The sequence below is a fragment of the Tauraco erythrolophus genome, chromosome 1, assembly GCF_009769465.1.
Source record: "Tauraco erythrolophus isolate bTauEry1 chromosome 1, bTauEry1.pri, whole genome shotgun sequence".
NCBI classification, from domain to species: Eukaryota; Metazoa; Chordata; class Aves; order Musophagiformes; family Musophagidae; genus Tauraco; species Tauraco erythrolophus.
Window position 1 is genome coordinate 16,457,456 of NC_141465.1, and position 21,008 is coordinate 16,478,463.

Consider the following 21,008-nt stretch of genomic DNA (forward strand, 5'->3'; position numbering starts at 1 on the left):
AAAAAGTTGGTGACTTGGAAAATTAAAACATCAAAACTCAGTAAGCAGGTTCATTGATAACAACATCTGATCTAGACAGTACCATAAAAAAAGAAAAAACAAAACCCAAAAAACAAGCTTCACCAAAGTAGGCGTACCAAAGAACATAATGATGGGGTCTGTAAGGGTCTACAGTTTTTCACAAATTGATGTTAGTACATAAAAACAGAAGTTGTACTCCTATCAATCCCCAACATCCTGAAAACTAACATTGGAAATTATTCTCTTATTTCAGGACAGAGTGACAGAAGGCACTAAGTAATTCCAGATCCTGCATATGTTTGTGGTTTTTTTTAAATATATACCAAAGTGATTGTCAACACTTTATCGCTGAGTGGGAACAAGATGGTCAATCGAGAGAAATTTCAGGGCCTTGAGACAACTGGTTAAGGGATCAGGGGCACAAGCACTGTAGGTAGGTAGATCAATACCTATCTCCGAGCCTGGTGTCACCAGCAGAATTTTGGGGTTTTTGATCATGAGGTTGGTCTACATGACACCAGGCCTGCTGGTGACAGATGGGGTACACCTTTCTCAAAGGGGGAAAAGCATCTTTGCACAGGAGTTAGCAGGGCTCTTTGAAAAAGCTTAAACTAGATTTGAAGGAGGAAAAGGATAAAACCAGGCTCACTAGAAATAAGCCTAGGGGCAGCACGGCAATGTTTGAGGGACAGTGTACCAGCGAGGTCGTTCAGTCTGCCGTCTCAGTGGAGGCAGGGGATGAAGATCCATGCAGCAGCAGCAGACACGAGGGTTGTTGATGTGTTAGAAACCACAGAAGCATCTGAGAATGGTCACATAGGAATTAGGGTTTCTTCTCTCAAAAAGGTGCAACTGAAGCGCATCTACACAAATGCATGCAGTGTGGGCAACAAACAGGAGGAGCTGGAAGCCATTGTGCAGCAGGAAAGCTATGATACAGTTGCCATCACGGAAACATGGTGGGATGACTCCCGCAACTGGAGTGCTGCAATGGATGCCTACCAGCTCTTCAGAAGGGATAGACAAGGAAGCAGAGGAAGTAGGGTAGCCTGATATGTTAGGGAGTGTTTTGATTGCCTAGAGCTTAATGATGGTAATGATAAGGTTGAGAGTTTGTGGGCAAAAATCAGGGGGAAGGTCAACAAGGCAGATATCATGGTGTGAGTCTGTTATAGGCCACCTAACTAGGATGAAGAGTCAGACGAAATATTCCATAAGCAGCTGGGAGAACTCTCAGAGTCGCTAGCCCTTGTTCTTGTGGGGGACTGCAACTTATCAGATGTCTGCTGGAAATAAAACACAGCAGAGAGGAGAGAGTCTAGGAGGCTCCTGGAGTGAGTGGAAGGTAACTTCCTGACACAGCCAAGGGGGGGAGCCAACTAGGGAAGGCACTCTGCTGGACCTGTTGTTTGCAAACAGAGAAGGACTTGTGGTGATGTGATGGTTGGAGGCTGTCCCAGGCACAGTGATCACCAAATGATAAGAGTTTTCAGTTCTTGGAGAAGAAAGGAAGGGGGTCAGCAGAACTGCCACCTTGGAGTTCCAGAGGGCAGATTTTGGCCTGTTAAGGAGCCTGGTTGACAGACTTCCTTGGGAGGCAGCCCTGAAGGGCAAAGGAGTCCAGGAAGGCTGGACATTCTTCAAGAAGGAAATCTTAAAGGCACAGGAGCAGACTGTCCCCATGTGCCAAAAGACAAGCTGGCGGGGAAGATGATCAGCCTGGCTGAACAGTGCTTTGGCTGGAAATCAGGGAACAAAGGAGAGTTTATGACCTCTGGAAGAAGGGGCAGGCAACTCAGGAGGACTACAAAGATGTCATGAGGTTATGCACAGAGAAAATCAGAAGGGCCAAAGCCCAACTAGAACTTAATCTGGCTACTGCTGTAAAAGATAATAAAAAAATGTTTCTATAGATACATTAGCAACAAAAGGAGTGCTAAGGAGAATCTCCATCCTTTATTGGATGCAGGGAGGTAGCGTAGTGACAAAGGATGAGGAAAAGGCTGAGGTACTTAAAGCCTTCTTTGCCTCAGTCTTTAACAGTGAGACCAGTTGTTCTTTAGGTACACAGCCCCCTGAGCTGGAAGACAGGGAGAAGAACGAAGTTCCCATAATCCAAGGGGAAATGGTTAGCAAGCTGCTACACCACTTAGGCACACATAAGCCTATGGGGCCAAACGAGATCCACCCAAGGGTACTGAGGGAGCTGGTGGCAGTGCTCACCAAGACACTTTCCATCATTTATCAGCAGTCCTGGCTAACCAGGGATGTCCCACTTGACCAGAAGGAGAATTTGGGAACTACAGGCCTGGTGGTCTGACTTTGGTGCCCAGGAAGGTTATGGTGCAGATCATCTTGAGTGCCATCACACGGCACATACGGGACAGCCAGGTGATCAGGCCCAATCAGCAGGGGTTTATGAAAGGCAGGTCCTGCTTGACTAACCTGATCTGCTTCTATGGCAAGGTGACCTGCTTAGAGGATGAGGGAAAGGCTTGTGGATGTTTACCTAGACCATAGCAAAGCCTTTGACACTGTTTCCCACAGCATTCTGGAGAAACTGGTTGCTCATGGCTTAGATAGGAACACTCTTTGCTGGGTAAAAAACTGGGTAGACGATCAGGCCCAAAGACTTGTGGTGAATGGAGTTAAATCCAGCTGGCAGCAGGTCACAAGTGGTGTTCCCCAGGGCTCAGTACTGAGGCCAGTTTTGTTTCATATCTTTATCAGTATGAGCCGGCAGTGTGCCCAGGTGGCCAAGAAGGCCAATAGCATCCTGGCTGGTATCAGAAACAGTGTGTCCAGCAGGACCAGGGAAGTGATCATCCCCCTGTACTCGGCATTGGTGAGGCTGCACCTCCAATACTGTGTTCAGTTTTGGGCCCCTCACTACAAGAAAGACATTGAGGTGCTGGAGCGTGTCCAAAGAAGAGCAAGGAAGCCAGTGAAGGGTCTAGAGCACAAGTCTTTGAGGAACAGCTGAGGGAACTGGGATTGTTTAGCCTGGAGAAAAGGAGGCTGAGGGGAGGAGACGTTATTGCTCTCTACAACTACCTGAAAGGAGGTTGTAGCGAGGTGGGTGTCTGTCTCTTCTCCCAAGTAACAAGTGATCAGACAAGAGGAAACAGTCTCAAGTCGTGCCAGGGGAGATTTAGATTGAATATGAGGAAAAATTTCTTCCCCAAAAGGGTTGTCAAGCATTGGAACAGGCTGCCCAGGGAAGTGGTTGAGCCACCATTCCTGGAGGTATTTGAAAGACGTGTAGATGTGGTGCTTAGGGACGTGGTCCAGTGGTGGACTTGGCAGTGCTAGGTTAGTGGTTGGACTTGATGATCTTAAAGTTCTTTTCCAACCTAAATGATTCTAACGGGACAACATCGAGAGGACAGAAGCAGTAACACAAACCATAACAATTAAACCACAAAACACATAGGGAAGATGTAACTGCGAAAAGGTCACTGATATTGTTAACTACAAGCAAAGATTCCTGAGATAATAGCAAAACAAGCCACGAAATTTACATAGCGTAGTGCTACATGGCTGTACCACTTGCACATCCAACTGGCTCCTGCGCTTCCACTTCCACAGCTCAGTCTACAGTAAAATAATCCCAAAGATAACAGAAGGCTGATTAGACTGAAACTAAAATTAAGTATTCAGCACTCAGACACCAGAAATACTCATCCAACCTTAATCCTGCCTCCCAGCTCATATCTCTCTCTGGTTTTCTGGTACATACCAAATTATAACTAGCCAGCTTTTCTTCATTTGTTGCCTTGTCCAGGTGATTCTGTCGTACTATGTTTTTATTTTCCTTTACCAATAGTGTGCTACTTTCTACAAATTATTTACAGTAAAACATTTAAAATGGGTGTCTGTTATCTCAGTTGATTTACTTGGAACTAGAAAAAATATCATTAAGTTTCATGTGCTACAATCACCCCTAACATTTTTTTAGAAAGCTATTTTATAAATTCACATTACGTCTCTTTAATCCTTGGTACTGATTTCAATTAGACGGTATCAGAGAATTCATTTTTGACATAGTCTTTTCATTAAACTCCTCCAAATTCAATTTGTTATCAACAGGTCTCGATGACACATTGCTCTTTCAATTGCCCATCTGTAATTTTTTTAAGGACTATAGTCGCTAAGTCTAGCTTTTATTAACAGGAAAAAAAACCCAAACATACTCTCTTGTGTTTTTTACAATTAAAAAGTAACATTTCTTTTTCAGTAATGCTTTTAATATATCTTAATCTTTTCTGTACAATCACTGAAAATCCAATGACTTTACCAAATTTCCTGCCTGACATATATTAGATTGAGCACATTAAAGATGTTTGGTTTTGTTTCAAAGATTTTTTTTTTCTCTAATTCATTTATTACACTGTAGACTTCAGTTCTGACTCTGCCTATTTCTGTTATTCCGAAAAATATCACTAATAGAAAAAAAAAGTCAGGGCATTCAACTGTATCTTCCTAAAATCTTCAGTTAGTCTAGCTTCACAAAGTATTTAGTGTGTGCCAGAACATATCACTACAGAACTGGTTTTCTGGGCGCACACCAAAGTGCAGTGGAAGATGCACATCAGGAATCTACACTGTTTACATTAAACCAGCAGTCAGTCATTTGTGTCCTCATAATCAATCAACCAGGTAAATGTATAATGGTCCTTTTTCAAGCAGCAGTTAATTTGATAGACTTGTAGAAGGAAAACCAACATAAAACACCTCTACCAGTTCTGCATTTTAGCTGTGACAGATGAGTGGTTTTAATTCATGCTGGAAAAGAAAATTAATGCCAGAGGTTTAGGACATGAAATGTAACAGTACACCTGAAAATAACTAAACATCAAAAGTATTATGCAAAAAACTAAAGAAGAAAGGCTGATTAAATACTCTGTGACTATCTCCAAGTCTGCAAGAGCACCAGCTACAAAGCTGGTAATTATAAAGCCGTCTGACCCTTCTTACACTGTTATTTTCAAAGACTAAGACACCACGTGTTGAAATACAGCTGGAGCAAAAACTGGGGAAAAGAACACATCTCTTTCTAGTTGTTTTCCCTGACATTCAAGTTTCCATCTCTGCTGGGTTTTGTTCGTTTGTCCCAGGAAAAGAAACAGAGAATGAAAGTTTTCAATATTTTAAGGAATTAATTTCACTCTCACACCCTGGGCAATGTATTTCAGGGAGAACTAAATGTTCAACAGCGACACCCAATTCTATCTACATTCAATGAGCCACTAATAGCTTTACAAACTAATAAAGTGATGAATGTAACATTCAATATCAAACAATATCAACAGTCAACATCAAAAAAACAACATCAATATCAACAGTCAACATCAAAACTAATCGGTTGTCCATACATACAACAGCTATTCTTGCCTATCCTGTTGTTCATCTGTATGAACAGGGAAATTAACTTATTTTGAAACTGTAATTAGTTTCGGTTTTACTACCGTTCATCTTGGTAAAGAGAGGGAGCTACTGATACCTGATTAGTTTGGTAAGTTCTCCCATTTCCTACCTACATAAAAGTATATTTACAGTACTCTTTTTAGCAATAGCTGTTGAAACTTTACAAAATTTGACCACAATGAACCTAACTACCGGTTTTCTTACAGTTAATTTATACATTTCAAATCTCCACCAAATCTTCAAAAACAGGATGAGAAAAATATAGTATTAAAAAGCTCACACCCTCACAAAAAATTGCTCTAAGATACGAAACAGTCTTTAAAGAGAGAGCAGGGGAAGCTCAGGAGACAGTATCACAACACTATCTCCAAGAAATCTGGCAAGCTTAAAAGTTTCATATCACAAGGAAAGATGTTCTAAAATAGTATGTGAACAAGGATAATGAGATTAGGGAGAATTGACTTATTTTGATACTTGCTTCCATTCTATCAAGCACAACTTCTGACAATCACTCTGAGCTAGAAAACAGCATCAGTTCCCTTCTGCAAACTACTTTAGACTCATAGATTTTTCTCTGGATAACCTGCTATGCCAGTTAACAAACAACCAAATACTTAGTCTTCCTCCTGGCTAAAACAGAGCTATCCTCAGCAGCATGACCCTTCACAGAGAAGCAAATAAACCCATCACATCAAACGCTTCAGAGAAATTATGGACTCACTTCTTTCTTGCAAGAAACCCATGCTACTATTTCTCTTGTCAAATTGTTATATACTAAACTTCATCCACATAGATGCCTTTATTGTGATGGTGTCAAACACTTTACCTGCTGTCCAAACTGGTCTGTTCATTAGTCACTGGAATATTGCCACAATGATACAAAACTGAAACAAAGATTTAGAGATTCTTGGGAAAGTATCATGACTGAATAATTACATTCGTCAGTTTCAAAGCAGAATTTAAATTGGATAATACAGCCTACTACAAATATTTTTCTGTGTAAAAGCACTATGATGCTTTTAACAACTGAAAGTAGTGTGAAACTCAGTTTCCATCCATGATCCAGCAGCAGCATTCCTTCCGCTAGCATTAGGCTAAGACAATGCCCAAACTGAATCAAAGAAAAGAGCATTACTGACAGCGTCCTTGAGAGTTGGCTTTCTCTGGAGACTTCAGATACAAGCACTGCCTGAAATTGAGATTAATTAGCCTACAAATGCTGAAGAAAATGTAGCTAACAGATACACTGATAAGACCCACATTTTCCACCTTATCATCACACCAAGAATTCTTACCAAATGATAACATCTGGAAGACACGTCCCAGGTATGTACATATTACCCCATCTCCACAGAGACTTTTCTCTGGAACCCTATCTAGAACTGACTAGGTTTCAGAGCAATTTGTGGTGGGTTGACCCTGGCTGGACGCCAGGTGCCCACAAAGCAGCCCTATCACTCTCCTCCTCGGCCAGACAGGATAGAAAAAATATAACAAAAGGCTTGTGGGTCGAGATAAGTAAGGACAGGGAGATCACTCAGCAATTACCACCACGGGCAAAACAGACTCAATTTGGGGAAAAATGAATGTAATTTATTACCAATCAAATCAGAGCAGGGTAATGAGAAACAAAACCAAATCTTACATGCACCTTTCCCCACCCCTTCCTTCTTCCCAGGCTCAACTTTACTGATGATTTCTCTACATCTTCCCCACTCAGCGGAGCAGGGAGATGAGGAATGGGGGTTGCAATCAGTTCATCACATTACCTCTGCCACTCCTTCCTCCTCAGGGAGAGGACACCTCACATTATTCCTCTGCTCCAGCATGGGGACCCTCCCAGAGGAGACAGTTCTCCACAAACTTCTCCAACATAAGTCCTTCCCACAGGCTGCAGTTCTTCATGAACTGCTCTAGTGTGGGTCCTCCACAGGGTCATAAGTCCTGCCAGCAAACCTGCTCCAGCGTGGGCTCCCCTCTCCACAAGATCACAGGTCCTACCAGGAGCTTACTCCAGCACGGGCTCCCCATGAGGTCACAGCCTCCTCCAGGCCCATCCACTTGCTCTGGTGTGGAGTCTTCCGCGGGCTGCAGGTGGATATCTGCTCCACCATTAACCTCCATGGGCTGCAGGGGGACAGCCTGTCTCACCATGGTCTTCATCAGGGGCTGCAGAGGAATCTCTGCTCTGGTGCCTGAAGCATCTCCTGTCTCTTTTTCTTCACTGACCTTAGTGTCTGCAGAGTTGTTTCTCTCACATATTCTCACACCTCTCTCCAGCTACGATTACTATTGCCCAGGGGTTTTTTCCCCCTTCTTAAATATGTTATCCTGGAGGCACTGCAACCATCGGTGACGGGCTCAGCCTTGGCCAGCAGCAGGTCCGTCTAGGAGCCGGCTAGCATTGACTCTGTCAGACATGGAGGAAGCTTCTAGCAGCTTCTCAGAGAAGCTATCCCTGTAGCCTTCCTGCTACCAAAACCTTGCCAAGTAAACCCAATACACAATTATTTAGAGATCTTGCAAAATCAGACAGAGTTTTGCAAGGACATAAATTCCAGGAGTGAGCTATCTGCATGGGAAAGTACAGTATGATGCACGAATCCTTCCTGGAGCAGCTGTTTTCGAAAGCTGAAAGGGGCTATAAATAGATTGCCACTTGATTGCCAGTTCACATGAAACTGTAACAGAGTAAATAGGAAACAGTAGTTAGTTCTCAGATGTCTTCCTTCAATACTCAGTCACCTTCAATATTCCCCATATTTTACACTGTAGCATAACAACACTATCCAAATGAGTGGTTCGCTACGCAGGTATCATTCATACACACACATCTTCCTTCCAGCACATTGTGAACTGTACTGTTAGTTATGGACTTGCTATGAGGTTCCTCCTTGGATTTGCTGGTTGAAAAAGAGCAGCAGACAATGAAGAGACATATAACCTATTTTATTTTGAACTGGTATCCATAACTGTTCAGACAAATTCATGCCAAAAACCCCACTCAAATAAAAACTCCAAAAGAAAAAAAAAAAAAGGAGAAAAAGCACATGGGCAATGCCTCGAGTCTCCCAATGCTAAGTTAAAATGAAATGCTTGACTTGCGTTTGTTCTGTCTGTCAGGCTGCTGAAACAAGTATAAAAACAGATAAATAGGAAGAAACCTTACTTCCCATTCAGACTAGATCAGCAGTGACCAACAATGTCACCCATCTGACTTCACCGCGATCTCAATCTGTGTCCAAACAACGAAACTCCTACACACCGAACTGCTGATGTCTGAAACAGAGAACACCCATATATACACTAAACCACACGTAAAAAGGCACAACAGGCCTGTTTTCTGGTAGATCTGCACACAGCAAACACATCTGACTAGCAGCAAAACTAGTGGGTCTATTAAGGCCATAAACGCCATTTTGAATGCAAGCGCCATGGCTCTACAACACAAGCACACCACCTACCAACTCCAGAACGTGATTCAAATTGCTCACAGCAGCTTACAGCCTGTTGTTAAAGGCAGAGCTCAGGAAGGACTGAGCAACTCTTACCACCACCAATGCAGATCCTGCCATCAGTTCAGTGGGAAGCCAGTCCCAAGTCCTATTTTCTCAAGGCTAGAAAGCTACCGAACATGCTCAGGTTAAACGAAAAACAGTAAATATGAGACCTTAAACCAGGCACCAGAGGGATTTTGTTTTTAACTAAAGTTATGCATGTTTTATTGGAGCAGTATCCAGAAAAGATTTTAAGAAATGTGGGTGATTTCTACTGATCAAATCTTAATATTTCAACTGTCAGAGACGTAATCATGTAAAAGTTAAAAAAAAAAGGTCTTACAGTGCTTCTTCAAAATCTACACACTACAGTCAGAATTTTAACATTGAGCTTTTCTGCTCCAATCGGAGCAGGCAAAAAAAAAAAAAAAAAAAAGAAAGCTTTAAGTATCCAGTCAGACAGATATCCATGTTTGCTCACTAAAAGTTAGAACAATCCTCAGCTAAGACTTGGCCAAGCACTGCTGTCAAGACATAACAAAAGTCAAAAGCAGTTAGACCATTCAACCTCTTTTAATTTTAGGATCTCAGAAGTTTTTACCGAAGGATTTATGTGCACACAGGTGCTATACACACATATACCCTTCCCTATAATCGGTGGAAACCTACCCGGAACAGCCCTGCTTTTCTCAGTTACCATTTGTGGATTACTGAGCGCTCAGGGACCACAGACAGAAAACTACTCCGTAACGTGATCTGCCACCTTAAATTCCACCAGGAAACCAAACGAAAACCAACACCAACCACAGTCAGAAACGCTTAGGAGGTACCAAAAGACACGCTTTTTACAATGCTGTGAAGAAGTTCCCTCTAAAGTGCTCCACGTTTCGACTCAAAAGCAGGAATTATTTTGCCACACAAGCACAAAGGAATGCGTTTGCGACCAATAAGCCATCTTCCCTGGAGAGCCACCCACCCCCAATCAGTGTCAGTATGACATACGCAAGAGACTGCCACACCTCCCAAAAACGCGAATAAATAATTTTTTATTATATTTTTGAGAAGGGAGAGGTGCAGACTGCATGCAACCTGCGCCATCGCAAAGAACATCAATAGTTCTTTCACACTGAAGAAATCTCCCTGAAGCCTCGCAAACTGGAAGCACCACTATTTTTAACTCGTGGCACTTCGAAAGTGAAAACAACCAGCTTCGCGCCTGAAAGAGACGGCAGCGAGGAGCTGAAGCGTATTCAGAGACATCCCGCCCCCCCCCGCGATCGCTGCAGAGCGGTTGTGAACACAACGACACCGCCGATCAGCCGGCACCGAACACGTTCCAGCGGCTCAGCCCAGCACTCGGCTTCCAAACCCCAGGAAACACCTAAAAGCCCCGAGAACCATTACGCCATTATCCCGGCATTTACGTGTTTTGTTAGCAATCTTTAAAGGCTCAGAGCCGGTAAATCCGGAGCCTGTTGAGCCCCGGGCATAAACCACGGCGCCCGGTCTATTTTGAGCCGCCGCGATCCGCCACCGCCCGGGCGCCGGCCCGCCGCCCAACTTCCCCGCTGGATCTCCCTCGTGCAACAGTTCCTTCAGGGAGGGAGAGGGGCGGGCGAGGGACACCGGGCAGCGGAGGCAGCGCACGGAGGGAGCCGAGGACCCCGCCGAGCCCCGGACCCCTGAGGGCGCGGAGGGCTGGAGGAGGGCGGGGGGGGGGGGGGGGGGCGCCCCACGCCGGGCAACAGGAAACTTTGGCGCCAGCAGCCGCCGCTGCCGCGGGACAGCCCGCCCGGGATGGGAAGCGGAACCAGGCGGCAGCGCCGGGGCGGGGGAAAGGGGGGCGCCCGGCCCCCTCCTCACCGTGGGGGTCGCTGGGAACGGTCACCGCCGCCCGCCTCGCCCGCCCCCCGCGCCCTTACCCAGGTAGTGCCTCCGCAGCAGGCCGGGCTCCTCCAGCCCCAGGCTCCGCTTCCGCACGTCCCACAGCAGGTGGGGGCAGTGCCCGCGGGACATGGCCCCGCGAGGAAGAGGCGCCGGCGGGAAGGGAGTGGTGTCGGGCGCTCCGCTGGAACCGGGCTCCCCTCCGCGATCACCATGGAAACCGGCCAGCCCGCGCGCACGGCGCTCTCACGCCCGCCTCCCGCCGAGGCACCGACCGGGAGCGTGCGGCGGCAGCGGCGGCGGCGGCAGAGCCGGCGGCGGCTCCGCGCCCCGCCTCCGTGCATGGCGCCCCGCCCCCGCGGTGCCCCGCCCCCGCCGCGAGGGATGGGGCGCCGCGCTCCGAGATTACAGGCGTCTCGCGCGAGCTTGGCAACGGCGCCCCGGGGGACCCCGCCCCGCCCCGCCCCGAAGGGGCGTCGTGGAAGGAACGGATGACGCCAACGCGCTCGGCTTCGCCGGCCGAACCGGCTGGCGGAGCCGAGCGGCGAAGCCACAGTGTGGCCATCTTGGCATCGGGCGTATAACCCCGACTCAGGGTTTCCCGCGCCGGCCATCTTGAGTGGGAGAGTGAAGCAGCGCCAGCGGCCATGTCTGAGCCGGGCGCCCGTGCCCTTCCCCAAGACGCCCCTGATAACCGCCTCCGAGCGCGCCGGCGCCAGCTCTCCTCACGAGGCGGGGGCAGGCCTCCCTAACCAATAGCGCTGCGCGAACCCCTTCGCCCCGCCCCGCCACTTGCACAGGCCGCCAATCAGCGCGCAGGGAGCGGGGCTCCGCCCCCCGGCACGAGGGTGACAGGTAGGCGGGGCTTGCCGGGCGCGGTGGAAGGACGGCGGGTCGCGCAGTGACGGAGCCGCCGGTACCCGCTTGCCCGCCGACCGGCCTCCGCGCCCCTTCGCCGTCCCGACATGGCGGCCGCCGTCGCAGGGCTCCGCGCCTCCTACCACCGCCTGCTCGACCGCATCGAGCTCAAGCTGCCGCCGCGGTTCCGGCCCTTTTACAACCACCCAGCAGGTAACTGGGCGTCCTCCTCCTCCTCCTCCTCGTCCTCCGCCGCCGCCGGCGGCGGCCTGACGGCTGCCGGGCTGCGCTGTCTCCTCGCGAGGGGCCGGGAGGGTCACTTTGGCTTCCAGTTGGGCCCGCGGGGAAAGAGGCGGGGTGCAGCGGGTCCCGCCGGGGGCTGCCTGGCGCGGCGGGCCGGGGTGGGGGGGGTTGTGCCAGAGCGGTGGGCAGCGGGATGTGCCGGGGCCGTGGGGGTCCTCCTGCGGCTGGGGAGGCGAAAGCGGGGCCGCAGGGTCGCCCCTCAGTTACTGTGGGTCCGACAAGGGGAAGAGTGCCGAAGAGTGGGCTTCTGCTCGTTAAAGGAAAACTTCTTTTATTTGGAAAGGAAAAAAAAAAAAAAAGGCAGACGCGATCCTAATTGTTATTTCCGTCTCCTGCGATGTACGAGTGTACTTGGGGGTCACTTTCACGTTACTCCGCGTCTTGAACCCGGGGAACGACTTCGCTACCTGATACTGATTTAGGGGATGTGATGACTTCCAAAGGGGCCTGAAGGCTTCAGCAGTCACTTCTTTCAAATGGATGCGCTGAAAAAATAGGAGGGAGCGCTGCGAGGATTTCTGATGTTGAAGTGTACTCTGGTTTAAGTTAAGCTCCTGTTCGCTTTTTTTTTTTCCTTCCAAATCCAGCACTCCTATCGAAGACAACTCGTGCCCTTTATGCATCCATAAAGCGCTGAAGCACTCCTGTTGGAAAGGAAGGGCTTGAGTTTCCCTGAAATGAGCTACCCTTACCTGACCTAAAACTTACCTTACCTTGAGCAAACATGTTTTTTTGTGTCACTAGAGAGAAACCTCTTGTAAAATGATCTGTTTCAGTGTCATTTAGGTGATGTTTGTCATGTAAACAAATTGCAGAGGGTGGTTAAAAGGAGTGCTCGATAAAATCCTAAAATTCCATAGGCTGCTGTTCCCACTGTTTTGTTTCAGTGTGATATGTATCCTTGACTCTTCACCTACCTGGAATATGCACTGTGAAAATGGACTCTAGGTTTCAGTCAGTTGCTCCATCCTCCTATAATGGTCCTTTCTTGAAATGAAACTTCTTTCTATAAAGAAATCACAATCAGAGAGTGAAAACTGCAGTTATCAGAATGTCTGATTTGTACTGAATTCACTAGACCAATACATGTATTTAACATGAATGTAATTTTTGTATATAAAGAGTCAATACGTTCAGCACTTCCATTGTGAAGGTGCCAAGTCTCTGAGTGCCACATAAGTCCTGTGTGAAATGTGGCAGCTTTCAATTGTTTTTATTGAACACAAGGCATCGCGAGCACTGGAACATCTATGTTCATCATCAGAACTGTAGTACTGGTTGAAAAAGGCTTCGGAGGTTCTCTTGCACTGCTTTTCACTTCACGGAACTGCCTGTGGGCCACTTCTGTTCACCACTGTATTGTTGAAATTAGTAAAAACGCCCAAAAACATTTATAGATACCGATGGCATAAGTGAGAAAAGTCACAGAGCAAGCAGGTATCGAAACTGAACCTCTGCCTTCTGTTTCAGCCTTGAATGTCGTAAAGGTGGGTCTATGAGAAAGTTATGCAATAGACGTCACTCTGACTGCAAAACGAGTAGGTTAAAAATGAAAAGCTCACAATTGATCTCTGGTCATATCTAAATTTTTTGTCTAATTTAGGAATGTAAGTGTCATTATCATGAAATTATAAATTGCTTGTGAGAAATGAAGAACAACACTTACTTCTTTTCTGGCACAAGGAAAAGCTTCCAGTAAAACAACTGATGGTTGGTCTGAAAAGCTGTTTCTTTGGCTGGCGTTGCACAGAGCGAGGCTGCTGGAGGACAGCGAAGGGCCTGGGCTACAGCACGCCAACCTTCCAGGCTGCCACAGAGTGGGGAACATCGCTCTTGGCAGCCACGGTAAAGCGTGGGCTGAGCTTGTGCTCCTTCTCCTTTGGCCTCCTTGGTTCACTTTGCCTGATTAAACTAAACTCTCCAGCACAAAGGCTTCTTACATTTAATAGAAGTCATAAATTCTGTAAACGGTACACATACATGGACATCCAGATTAGCCTCTGGTATGCTTCTGCTCTGATGTGCTGCTGTCAAAGTCGCCCCTGAAAAATTTCAGGTGTCAGGATCTGGGAAGAGCTCACCCTGGCTGGGTGCTTCTGGAATGCCTCCAGGAGAGGTGTTCTGCCTAAGGCGTTTGACAGTCTTCCCTTATAATAAGCTTGGCTTGGTGCCTTACTTCTCTTCAGTTGTTTCTTACTTTTATAGCCAGCAGTTTTAAATTATCCAGTTACCTATTATTAACAAAAAAACTTTACTAGCTGTTTAGGGAATACCAATTTAATAATTTATACTCACCCCACATTCCATAATACTCCGAATCTGAATTTATGTTTTAGAAGAAAAGAGATTATAGTAATTAAAGCTACTTCTGTGGGATCTCTGTAAGGCTGATTTACAACAAGCTATATTTGCAGCCTGACAGTTTATATCTTTAAAGGATGAATATTGAGCTGTATTTATTCAACAATATTAGACAATTTTAGTGGCTGCACAACCCCAGGCACCCTAAAAAAAAATTAAATCCTGTGTAGGTAGAAACGTTAAGTTATCAAAGAAAAAAAGTAATGTTCTGATAGTTATTAACTGCAGTTTGAAACTTGGTCACTATGACAAGCAGCATGGGTCTAAGCGGGCTTTAAGCAAAGCTGCCAAGCCAGTTTTTGTTGCTTTCTGTGCTGCAGTTGCTTTGTCCTTTTATAGGGCTTAGTTGGCTTTCAGGTGATGGAGCAAGTGATACTTGTATTAATTAATCTTATCCCCCAAATTATGAGTTGCTTCACAGGTGCTTACTGTAGAAACCTGATGGTTAATTTTTCCCAAGTTATAGTTTTAAACTTGAGGGTGCTTAAAACACAGTATAAATAGTTACTGCAAGGCTTTTTTAATGCTGAATTGTTAGTGAAAAATTAGCTCACATATAAAGGAAGCAACCAAACTCCTCGTGTTTATCATTTACTCATAATATGTAACATATTACAGTGAAAACTTGGCTTCATCTTGCATGTTATCAGAGTGCTGAGCAGTGGCCTAGCGAGACCTAGAACTTGATGTGTTTTGATGAAATTGGAACCAGTGTCCTGACTGTCTCCCAGTGTGCTGGGTTGATACTTCAGATTGTGGTCTCTCTTTTAAGACTTCCAGCAGTGGTCCTAGATTAATGATTTCTGGCATGATCAGTAGTCTGCACGTTGTAGGTGTGGTGTTACAGCACTTTGTTTTAACCAACCAGTTGCTGTATTAGCACTGCTGTAAGATACGTGTATTTGTAAGAGAGATGGTTTCCCCCCAGATCCCTCTACATTGACTTTTCTCCTTTCTTTCTGCAGATTTTCTCCTCTTCCCCCATAATCCTCCTTTGCCTATTGGTGGATTTATGGGGGTGAGGGGTTGATTGGGTGGGAAGCAGTTTTGCTGCTCGAAGACATGGTTATTCAGAAGTGCAGATTAGAGGTGAATGAGGATGCCGTCCTTGTGACATTTACTACTAGTTATGTTTGCGATTTGTACTCGCACTTTAACTATCTAATGCTGCTGTGCAGCGTGTCTTCTGTAGCATGAAGAGGTGGGCTGTGCTTTGGGAAGGGAAGGAGAGACTGACTTGTTATAGTACCAGTAATAAAGTATTTTGGGACTTTAGTTTACAAGGTTCAGTTCACAAAGATTTCAAATACTAATTCTGTTAGCCCAGCGGAAGAGTAGCTTCAGATCTGTCTTCTGAAACTGTCTTCACTATTCCTCAGCCTTATCCTAACTCTTTTCATTATAAATGCCTTTTGCCTGCTCTAGTGTCCTCGTTTGCTTAGAAATGGAAATACAAAATCCTACTCATCTGTTGCAGAAAAGGGTGGGCTGATTACACAACTGAAGGTTGAGGCACTGAGTTGATGAACTATAAATATTAGGTATTAGAGCTTGTACAGTGGTAGAAGCTGTGTTAATATACACAATTCATTATTTTAAAAAAACCCAGAACAAAACCAAAATTTACTGTGGGTATTAAACCAGCCATATCTCACTGAATAATTTAACTTCTTTTCTCTTTCCTCTTCCCTCAGGTCCCAAAACAGTGTTTTTCTGGGCACCTATTATGAAATGGGTAAGTGTAAGATGCCAGCTGGTGTCTGGATGTCAATCAGAGGGCAATCTGCAGCAGCCCATTGAGCAAGCAATAGTTTCCTGGCAGATATCTGAGCCTACAGAAAGATTTAATACTGAGGCTCTAATTTTTAGTATACAGGGAGGAGCAAAATTAGCCTTAATAACATATAGCACAACACGCAGGGCAAAAAACGCTTTGTGGAAAAATTGTACTCATTGCTGAAAGTTTCACAAAAGCCTTCTCTAGTGGAACACTAACTGGTGCTCGAGGTGCCAGGCATGAGCTAGCATATAATTCAAGACTCTTAAAGCATGTATTTCTTCTGAGATTTAGGAATTCGAAGACTATCTTAAGGAAGCCAATTCCTAAGCCTTAGAGTTTGAAGGCGGGTTAGAGCGTGTCAGAGTGCAAGGTAATTTTGAGAAAACAAGAGCAGCCACTGCCTAAAAAGAAAAAAGGCGATACTGTTTTGGCTTCCTGTGCAGTTCTGCTTCCCACTTGGTTACACTCCTCGGCTGTTTCTGCACAGGTGATGTACGTGCTGCCTCATAATTCAGTGTACTCCTCCGAGTTGTTGTATTGGTACAGATACAATAAATGAGCTCTAAACTCATAAAGCGGTCTGATCTCCTTGTTCAATGACAAGCAAGGATATAACCTGTTCTGCCTATTGCCACCTGGTTCCCAAGTTTGCCATTGTGAACCTCAGCTTTTTGTAGGCCGCAGGCAACGTGTTACGCTGTAAGCTGTAGCGTGGTTTCTTTGTCAGTCTAACCACGGTTAGCCTTCCAGAGGCTCTCCCAGGCAATGTGCTCGAGCCTGGGCGTACAGATACGTCTTCTGCGCAGGCTGGTGTCAACTGCTGCTCATCAAGAGAGCTAATACACAGGTGGTTTACCTTTTGTGAACACGCAGCTCTAAGCTCACAGTGAAGTTCTTCATTGAGAAATTACCATGGCTTTGCTTTTCCCCTACATGGCAAAGGCGCATTTCCTGCAGTTACTCAGCTGTGCTGAAAATCCGTACCTCCGTGGCACCACGGCAGCGACATCAATCCCACAAGAGAGGCAGCACGTGGAAGTCTCTGCCCTCAAGAACTGGTTTCTTGATTGGAGCCAAATGAATTAGGTTTGGGTCCAATCCATATAGGATGTCCACAAATATAGGACTTTTATATTTGTAGGGTTTGTTGTGGAGTTTTTTGTGAACTCCTGTAACAGAACATGAAACTGTATTCCCAGCAGAGGGCAGTACGGCAACGAAACAAATCACGCAGGGTGTTTGCTAGTAACGTTCTCAAGCAGATCCGCCAAGCTATTCCTCACTTCACCTGGAAGTTTTCTACTTTTACTGAAATTATATTCAAGAATTACTTTTACCTCCTCAGATGGAGTTGAGTGAAGACTATATGGTGTCACACCTACATCTTTACCGGCAATATCTTAGCCTGAGCTTTAGGAAGAAGGGCCTCATTTAGATAAGCTTCTACTTGTTGCATGAAAACCAATTTGTTTTTCAGCTGCTTTCTTAAGCAGCTGTGCTTAAATTAACCTTGTTCTTAAACTAATACAAAATTGCCACTGCCTGGGATTTTCTTGCAAGCCAGTTGCATGCCCCATAACTGTTCTTATTCCTACCATAAGGGACTAGAAGTGGATGATGCCTCAGAGTGTCTAATTACTCTGTTCATATAATGCATTGCATCTCCTGAATAATGCATGTAGAATAAGCACTGACCTATGAAGGAAGTTCCCCTTGTAAAGTGTTTGATCTGTTGCAGGAGGTCCTGGTACTGGACTGGTGCTCACTGAATTTCTCTTTACAGGGTTTGGTATGTGCTGGAATGGCTGACATGACCAGACCAGCAGAGAAGCTCAGCACAGCACAGTCTGCAGTACTAATGGCCACAGGTAAAGCTAAAGTTCCTCCATGCTTTTACACAGCACCCTCTCTGAAACTGTCTACACCTCTTTCTGAATCCTCCATCGGAACTAATCCACTTCTGTAGAAAAGGCCTAACTACAGTATGCTAGCTCTCACTGTTGCTGTTCCGTCATAATTCTAGGACAGACCTATACCTGTTATTAAATCTGTAAGAATTCTGTGATTGTATAACAGTTTTCTACATGTGTCTTAATTTGGAATTGTCCAGAGCAAGATGTTATGAGTTAGGATAAGAGTTTCATCCCTTAAGTTACAATGATACCACTCATTCCACTAAGTGACCTCTTTTGCTTCAGGTCAAGTAATTTTGAAATTAGTCCAGGATATAGTGACTTTTTTAGAACAGACTTCAGGGGATTAAACAATGGCAGGGTAATTATGCTAACGTAACTGGAAAGAATTTCCATGTGTTAAAAGAACTTGGAATCAGTGATACACGGATTGCTGCACTGCTGTCTGCTGTGAATATTCACACTGGTAGAAACTGTATTCCGTACTCAGGGTGTTCTACCAGATCTTGTCAGGGGTGGGGCTTCTGACGGCTAAAGCTGAAAATCAGAATTACAGCTGCCACCTTCTTCCCTCTCTGGACTTTATTTTGATATCTGACACAGTGCTGTACGTTTTGCGTTATATGTAAACTGTTCTTGACTGGTAGATTCTGTTACCTCTAAACTGGTGCAGCAGCATGCCACTACCCTAAAACTATGCTGGAGAATTAAGGTTTAGACTGGCGTAGAGTACAGACGATCTTTGTTTGATACCAAGACTATGATTGATCTTATTGTCTAGTTACTTTGGAAAAATGCCATACATATCCATAGCTGTCCCACTGCCGCTTGATGTGCTTCTACCTGAGAAAGACCTCATTGTAAGAAAAGCAGTTGTCTAACATGAAGTTGTAAAATTTGTTTACTTAAACTGGCCAATGCTTCTGTGCCCAAACTGAGGGGAATGTCTGAATATTTCACTTTAAAGACTTAACATCTTTAAATTTTTCTTTTCATTCAACAGGCCTTATTTGGTCAAGGTACTCTCTAGTTATTATTCCTAAAAACTGGAGTTTGTTTGCGGTGAACTTCTTTGTTGGCTGTGCTGGTGGCTCTCAACTCTTCCGAATATGGAGGTAGGTATTAAGAAGGGCTACTCCACATACTATGACTAAGCATTCACACCACCTCATCTTAACCAGGAGTTTATAAATTCTACCAGCCTTAATGCCAGTGCAACAGGCAAAAGGACATGGACAATTAACTAAATGTTGCAGAACTTTTTTGCTACATTGTTAGTTTTCCAGTTGAGTGGGAATGAAGCTTTAAATATTTTCAGTATAGCTAGAGCACATTTTAAGGCATGTTCTATGTAAGCTGTAGTTTCTGGGTCTAAGGCATTCTTTAAAAGCTGTAGATCTGACTGACAAACAGCCCAGACTTTCTCTTCCTCATAAGCTTTGCACTTCTGTCAGCTTTCAGTGTTGAATTGTGTCAGTTCCGGCTAGATCAAAGGGTTCTTAAGCAGAGCAGCATTTTGTTTATTTTAACTATTTCTTGAGGGAAAATTTGGAGTTCTCTGGCCTCAGTACTGGCCAGGAATGAGGCAAACAGCAACTAAACTATCCTATCCTTAGTTTCCACCCTCAAGTCCATTGTGATTTTAAACCTCCTCCACTGAACAGATTGTTAGGAAGACACCGTTACTGTAACTGGCGTTCTATTCTTAGTCTGTGCTTTTTTTTTTTCCCCCTATAGGTATAATCAGGAGCTAAAAGCAAAACAACAAGCGCAGCTGCAGCAAGCAGATGCTTAACCCAACAGATCAAATCCAGCAACGCACAAATCCTTCCCCATGAGACCCAGCTTCACTAATTTTAATTTTTTTTTCCTCTGAGAAAATGAAAGAGGAAATTTAAATGTCTAGAGAGCAAGTGTTTTCTAAGTGCAAATAACAAAGTGTCTTCATACATTTAAATAAAGTGCAACGTTTTAAATTGAAGTGAAGTTGTATGTCTTACGTAGTCTCCTTAAAAGAAACTGATTGTGGATCGTGCCTTGAATGAGTTGCTGGGCTGCACCTTACCTGACTCTGCTGAACAGTGCAGGGAGTGACACGGTCCTGGTTACGGTCAGCCACAGTCTCCGACTGAAGTAACCTTCCTTTTGGCTCACCATCAGACCTGGGTGGGGTTTTGTGATACTCTCAATAACCAACAACAGTAGCATCTGCGTTTCATTCCCTGATGCTCTTCCCTGGTAGTGTAAGGATATTCTTTTCAGCTTCAGCTGTGTATGTCTTCGTTTGTTTCCCAGGCACTACCATCTTCATCCTTTACAACTAGAGGCAGAAGATGGGTGCATTTAAGTACCTGGTTCTTGGGAATGTGAAAAATGACCAGCCAAAACTTCTATTACTCACTTTCCACCCGCTCCTTAAGTACATACAGATTTCCTGTGAAGGTGTGCACTCGGGAAACATGTCAGTTCTCCAAAGCTTTGGTGGCAGTGGTCTGCTTCCATCAGTGGCATGTTTGTGAATAAACACTGAAGCTTTCCCTGAAAATCAACATTTCTCCCTACTTACTCTCCTGTAAAGAGGAAAAATGTGCCACTGTGAAACAGCTTCCGAGCAAAGGCTTTACATTACACTGCAAAAGCTCATTGGTTTCTGAGAAGTACCAGGCAATTGTGCTCAGAGCATGGCATCAATGCGCTTCCCTGGCAGGTTCTCTGAGACCTCTTCCACCAAAGCTAGGAGTCAGTACCAGAGCTCAGGAATTAATATCCAGGAGAAAAAGGTAACTGAGACAGAGTAGCTTCTTCAGGGTTCAGCTTTCAGGAAAATGAAGGCCTTGAAATACTGGAGTTTTGCAAAGCCCTATTATTAAGTCTCTCTCTGCTGCTACTTTCCCCCAATCCCATCTGAGTTATCACTCCAGCATGGCAATAGCGGAGAGGAAAGGAAATTGTTCTGTAGTTACA

The 21,008-nt window shown here is 45.1% G+C and overlaps 2 protein-coding genes across 2 annotated transcripts in view; one reads left to right on the forward strand and one right to left on the reverse strand.

The window, feature by feature from the left end:
* Positions 1 to 10,961, reverse strand: part of DCAF6 (DDB1 and CUL4 associated factor 6) — a 99,701-nt gene extending 88,740 nt beyond the window's left edge. Inside the window, exon 1 of the mRNA XM_086630119.1 lies at positions 10,868 to 10,961. Coding sequence (XP_086486245.1) covers positions 10,868 to 10,961 — 94 coding nt within the window. The remainder of the gene's footprint in view (positions 1 to 10,867) is intronic.
* Positions 10,962 to 11,782: 821 nt separating this feature from the next.
* MPC2 (mitochondrial pyruvate carrier 2) lies at positions 11,783 to 20,030 on the forward strand. Its single transcript, XM_086630235.1, has 5 exons — positions 11,783 to 11,900; positions 16,046 to 16,086; positions 17,915 to 17,999; positions 19,048 to 19,159; positions 19,782 to 20,030. The coding sequence occupies exons 1-5, from the start codon at positions 11,795 to 11,797 to the stop codon at positions 19,837 to 19,839; spliced, it is 402 nt and encodes a 133-aa protein (XP_086486361.1). The 5' UTR covers positions 11,783 to 11,794; the 3' UTR covers positions 19,840 to 20,030.
* The last annotated feature ends 978 nt before the right edge of the window (positions 20,031 to 21,008 follow it).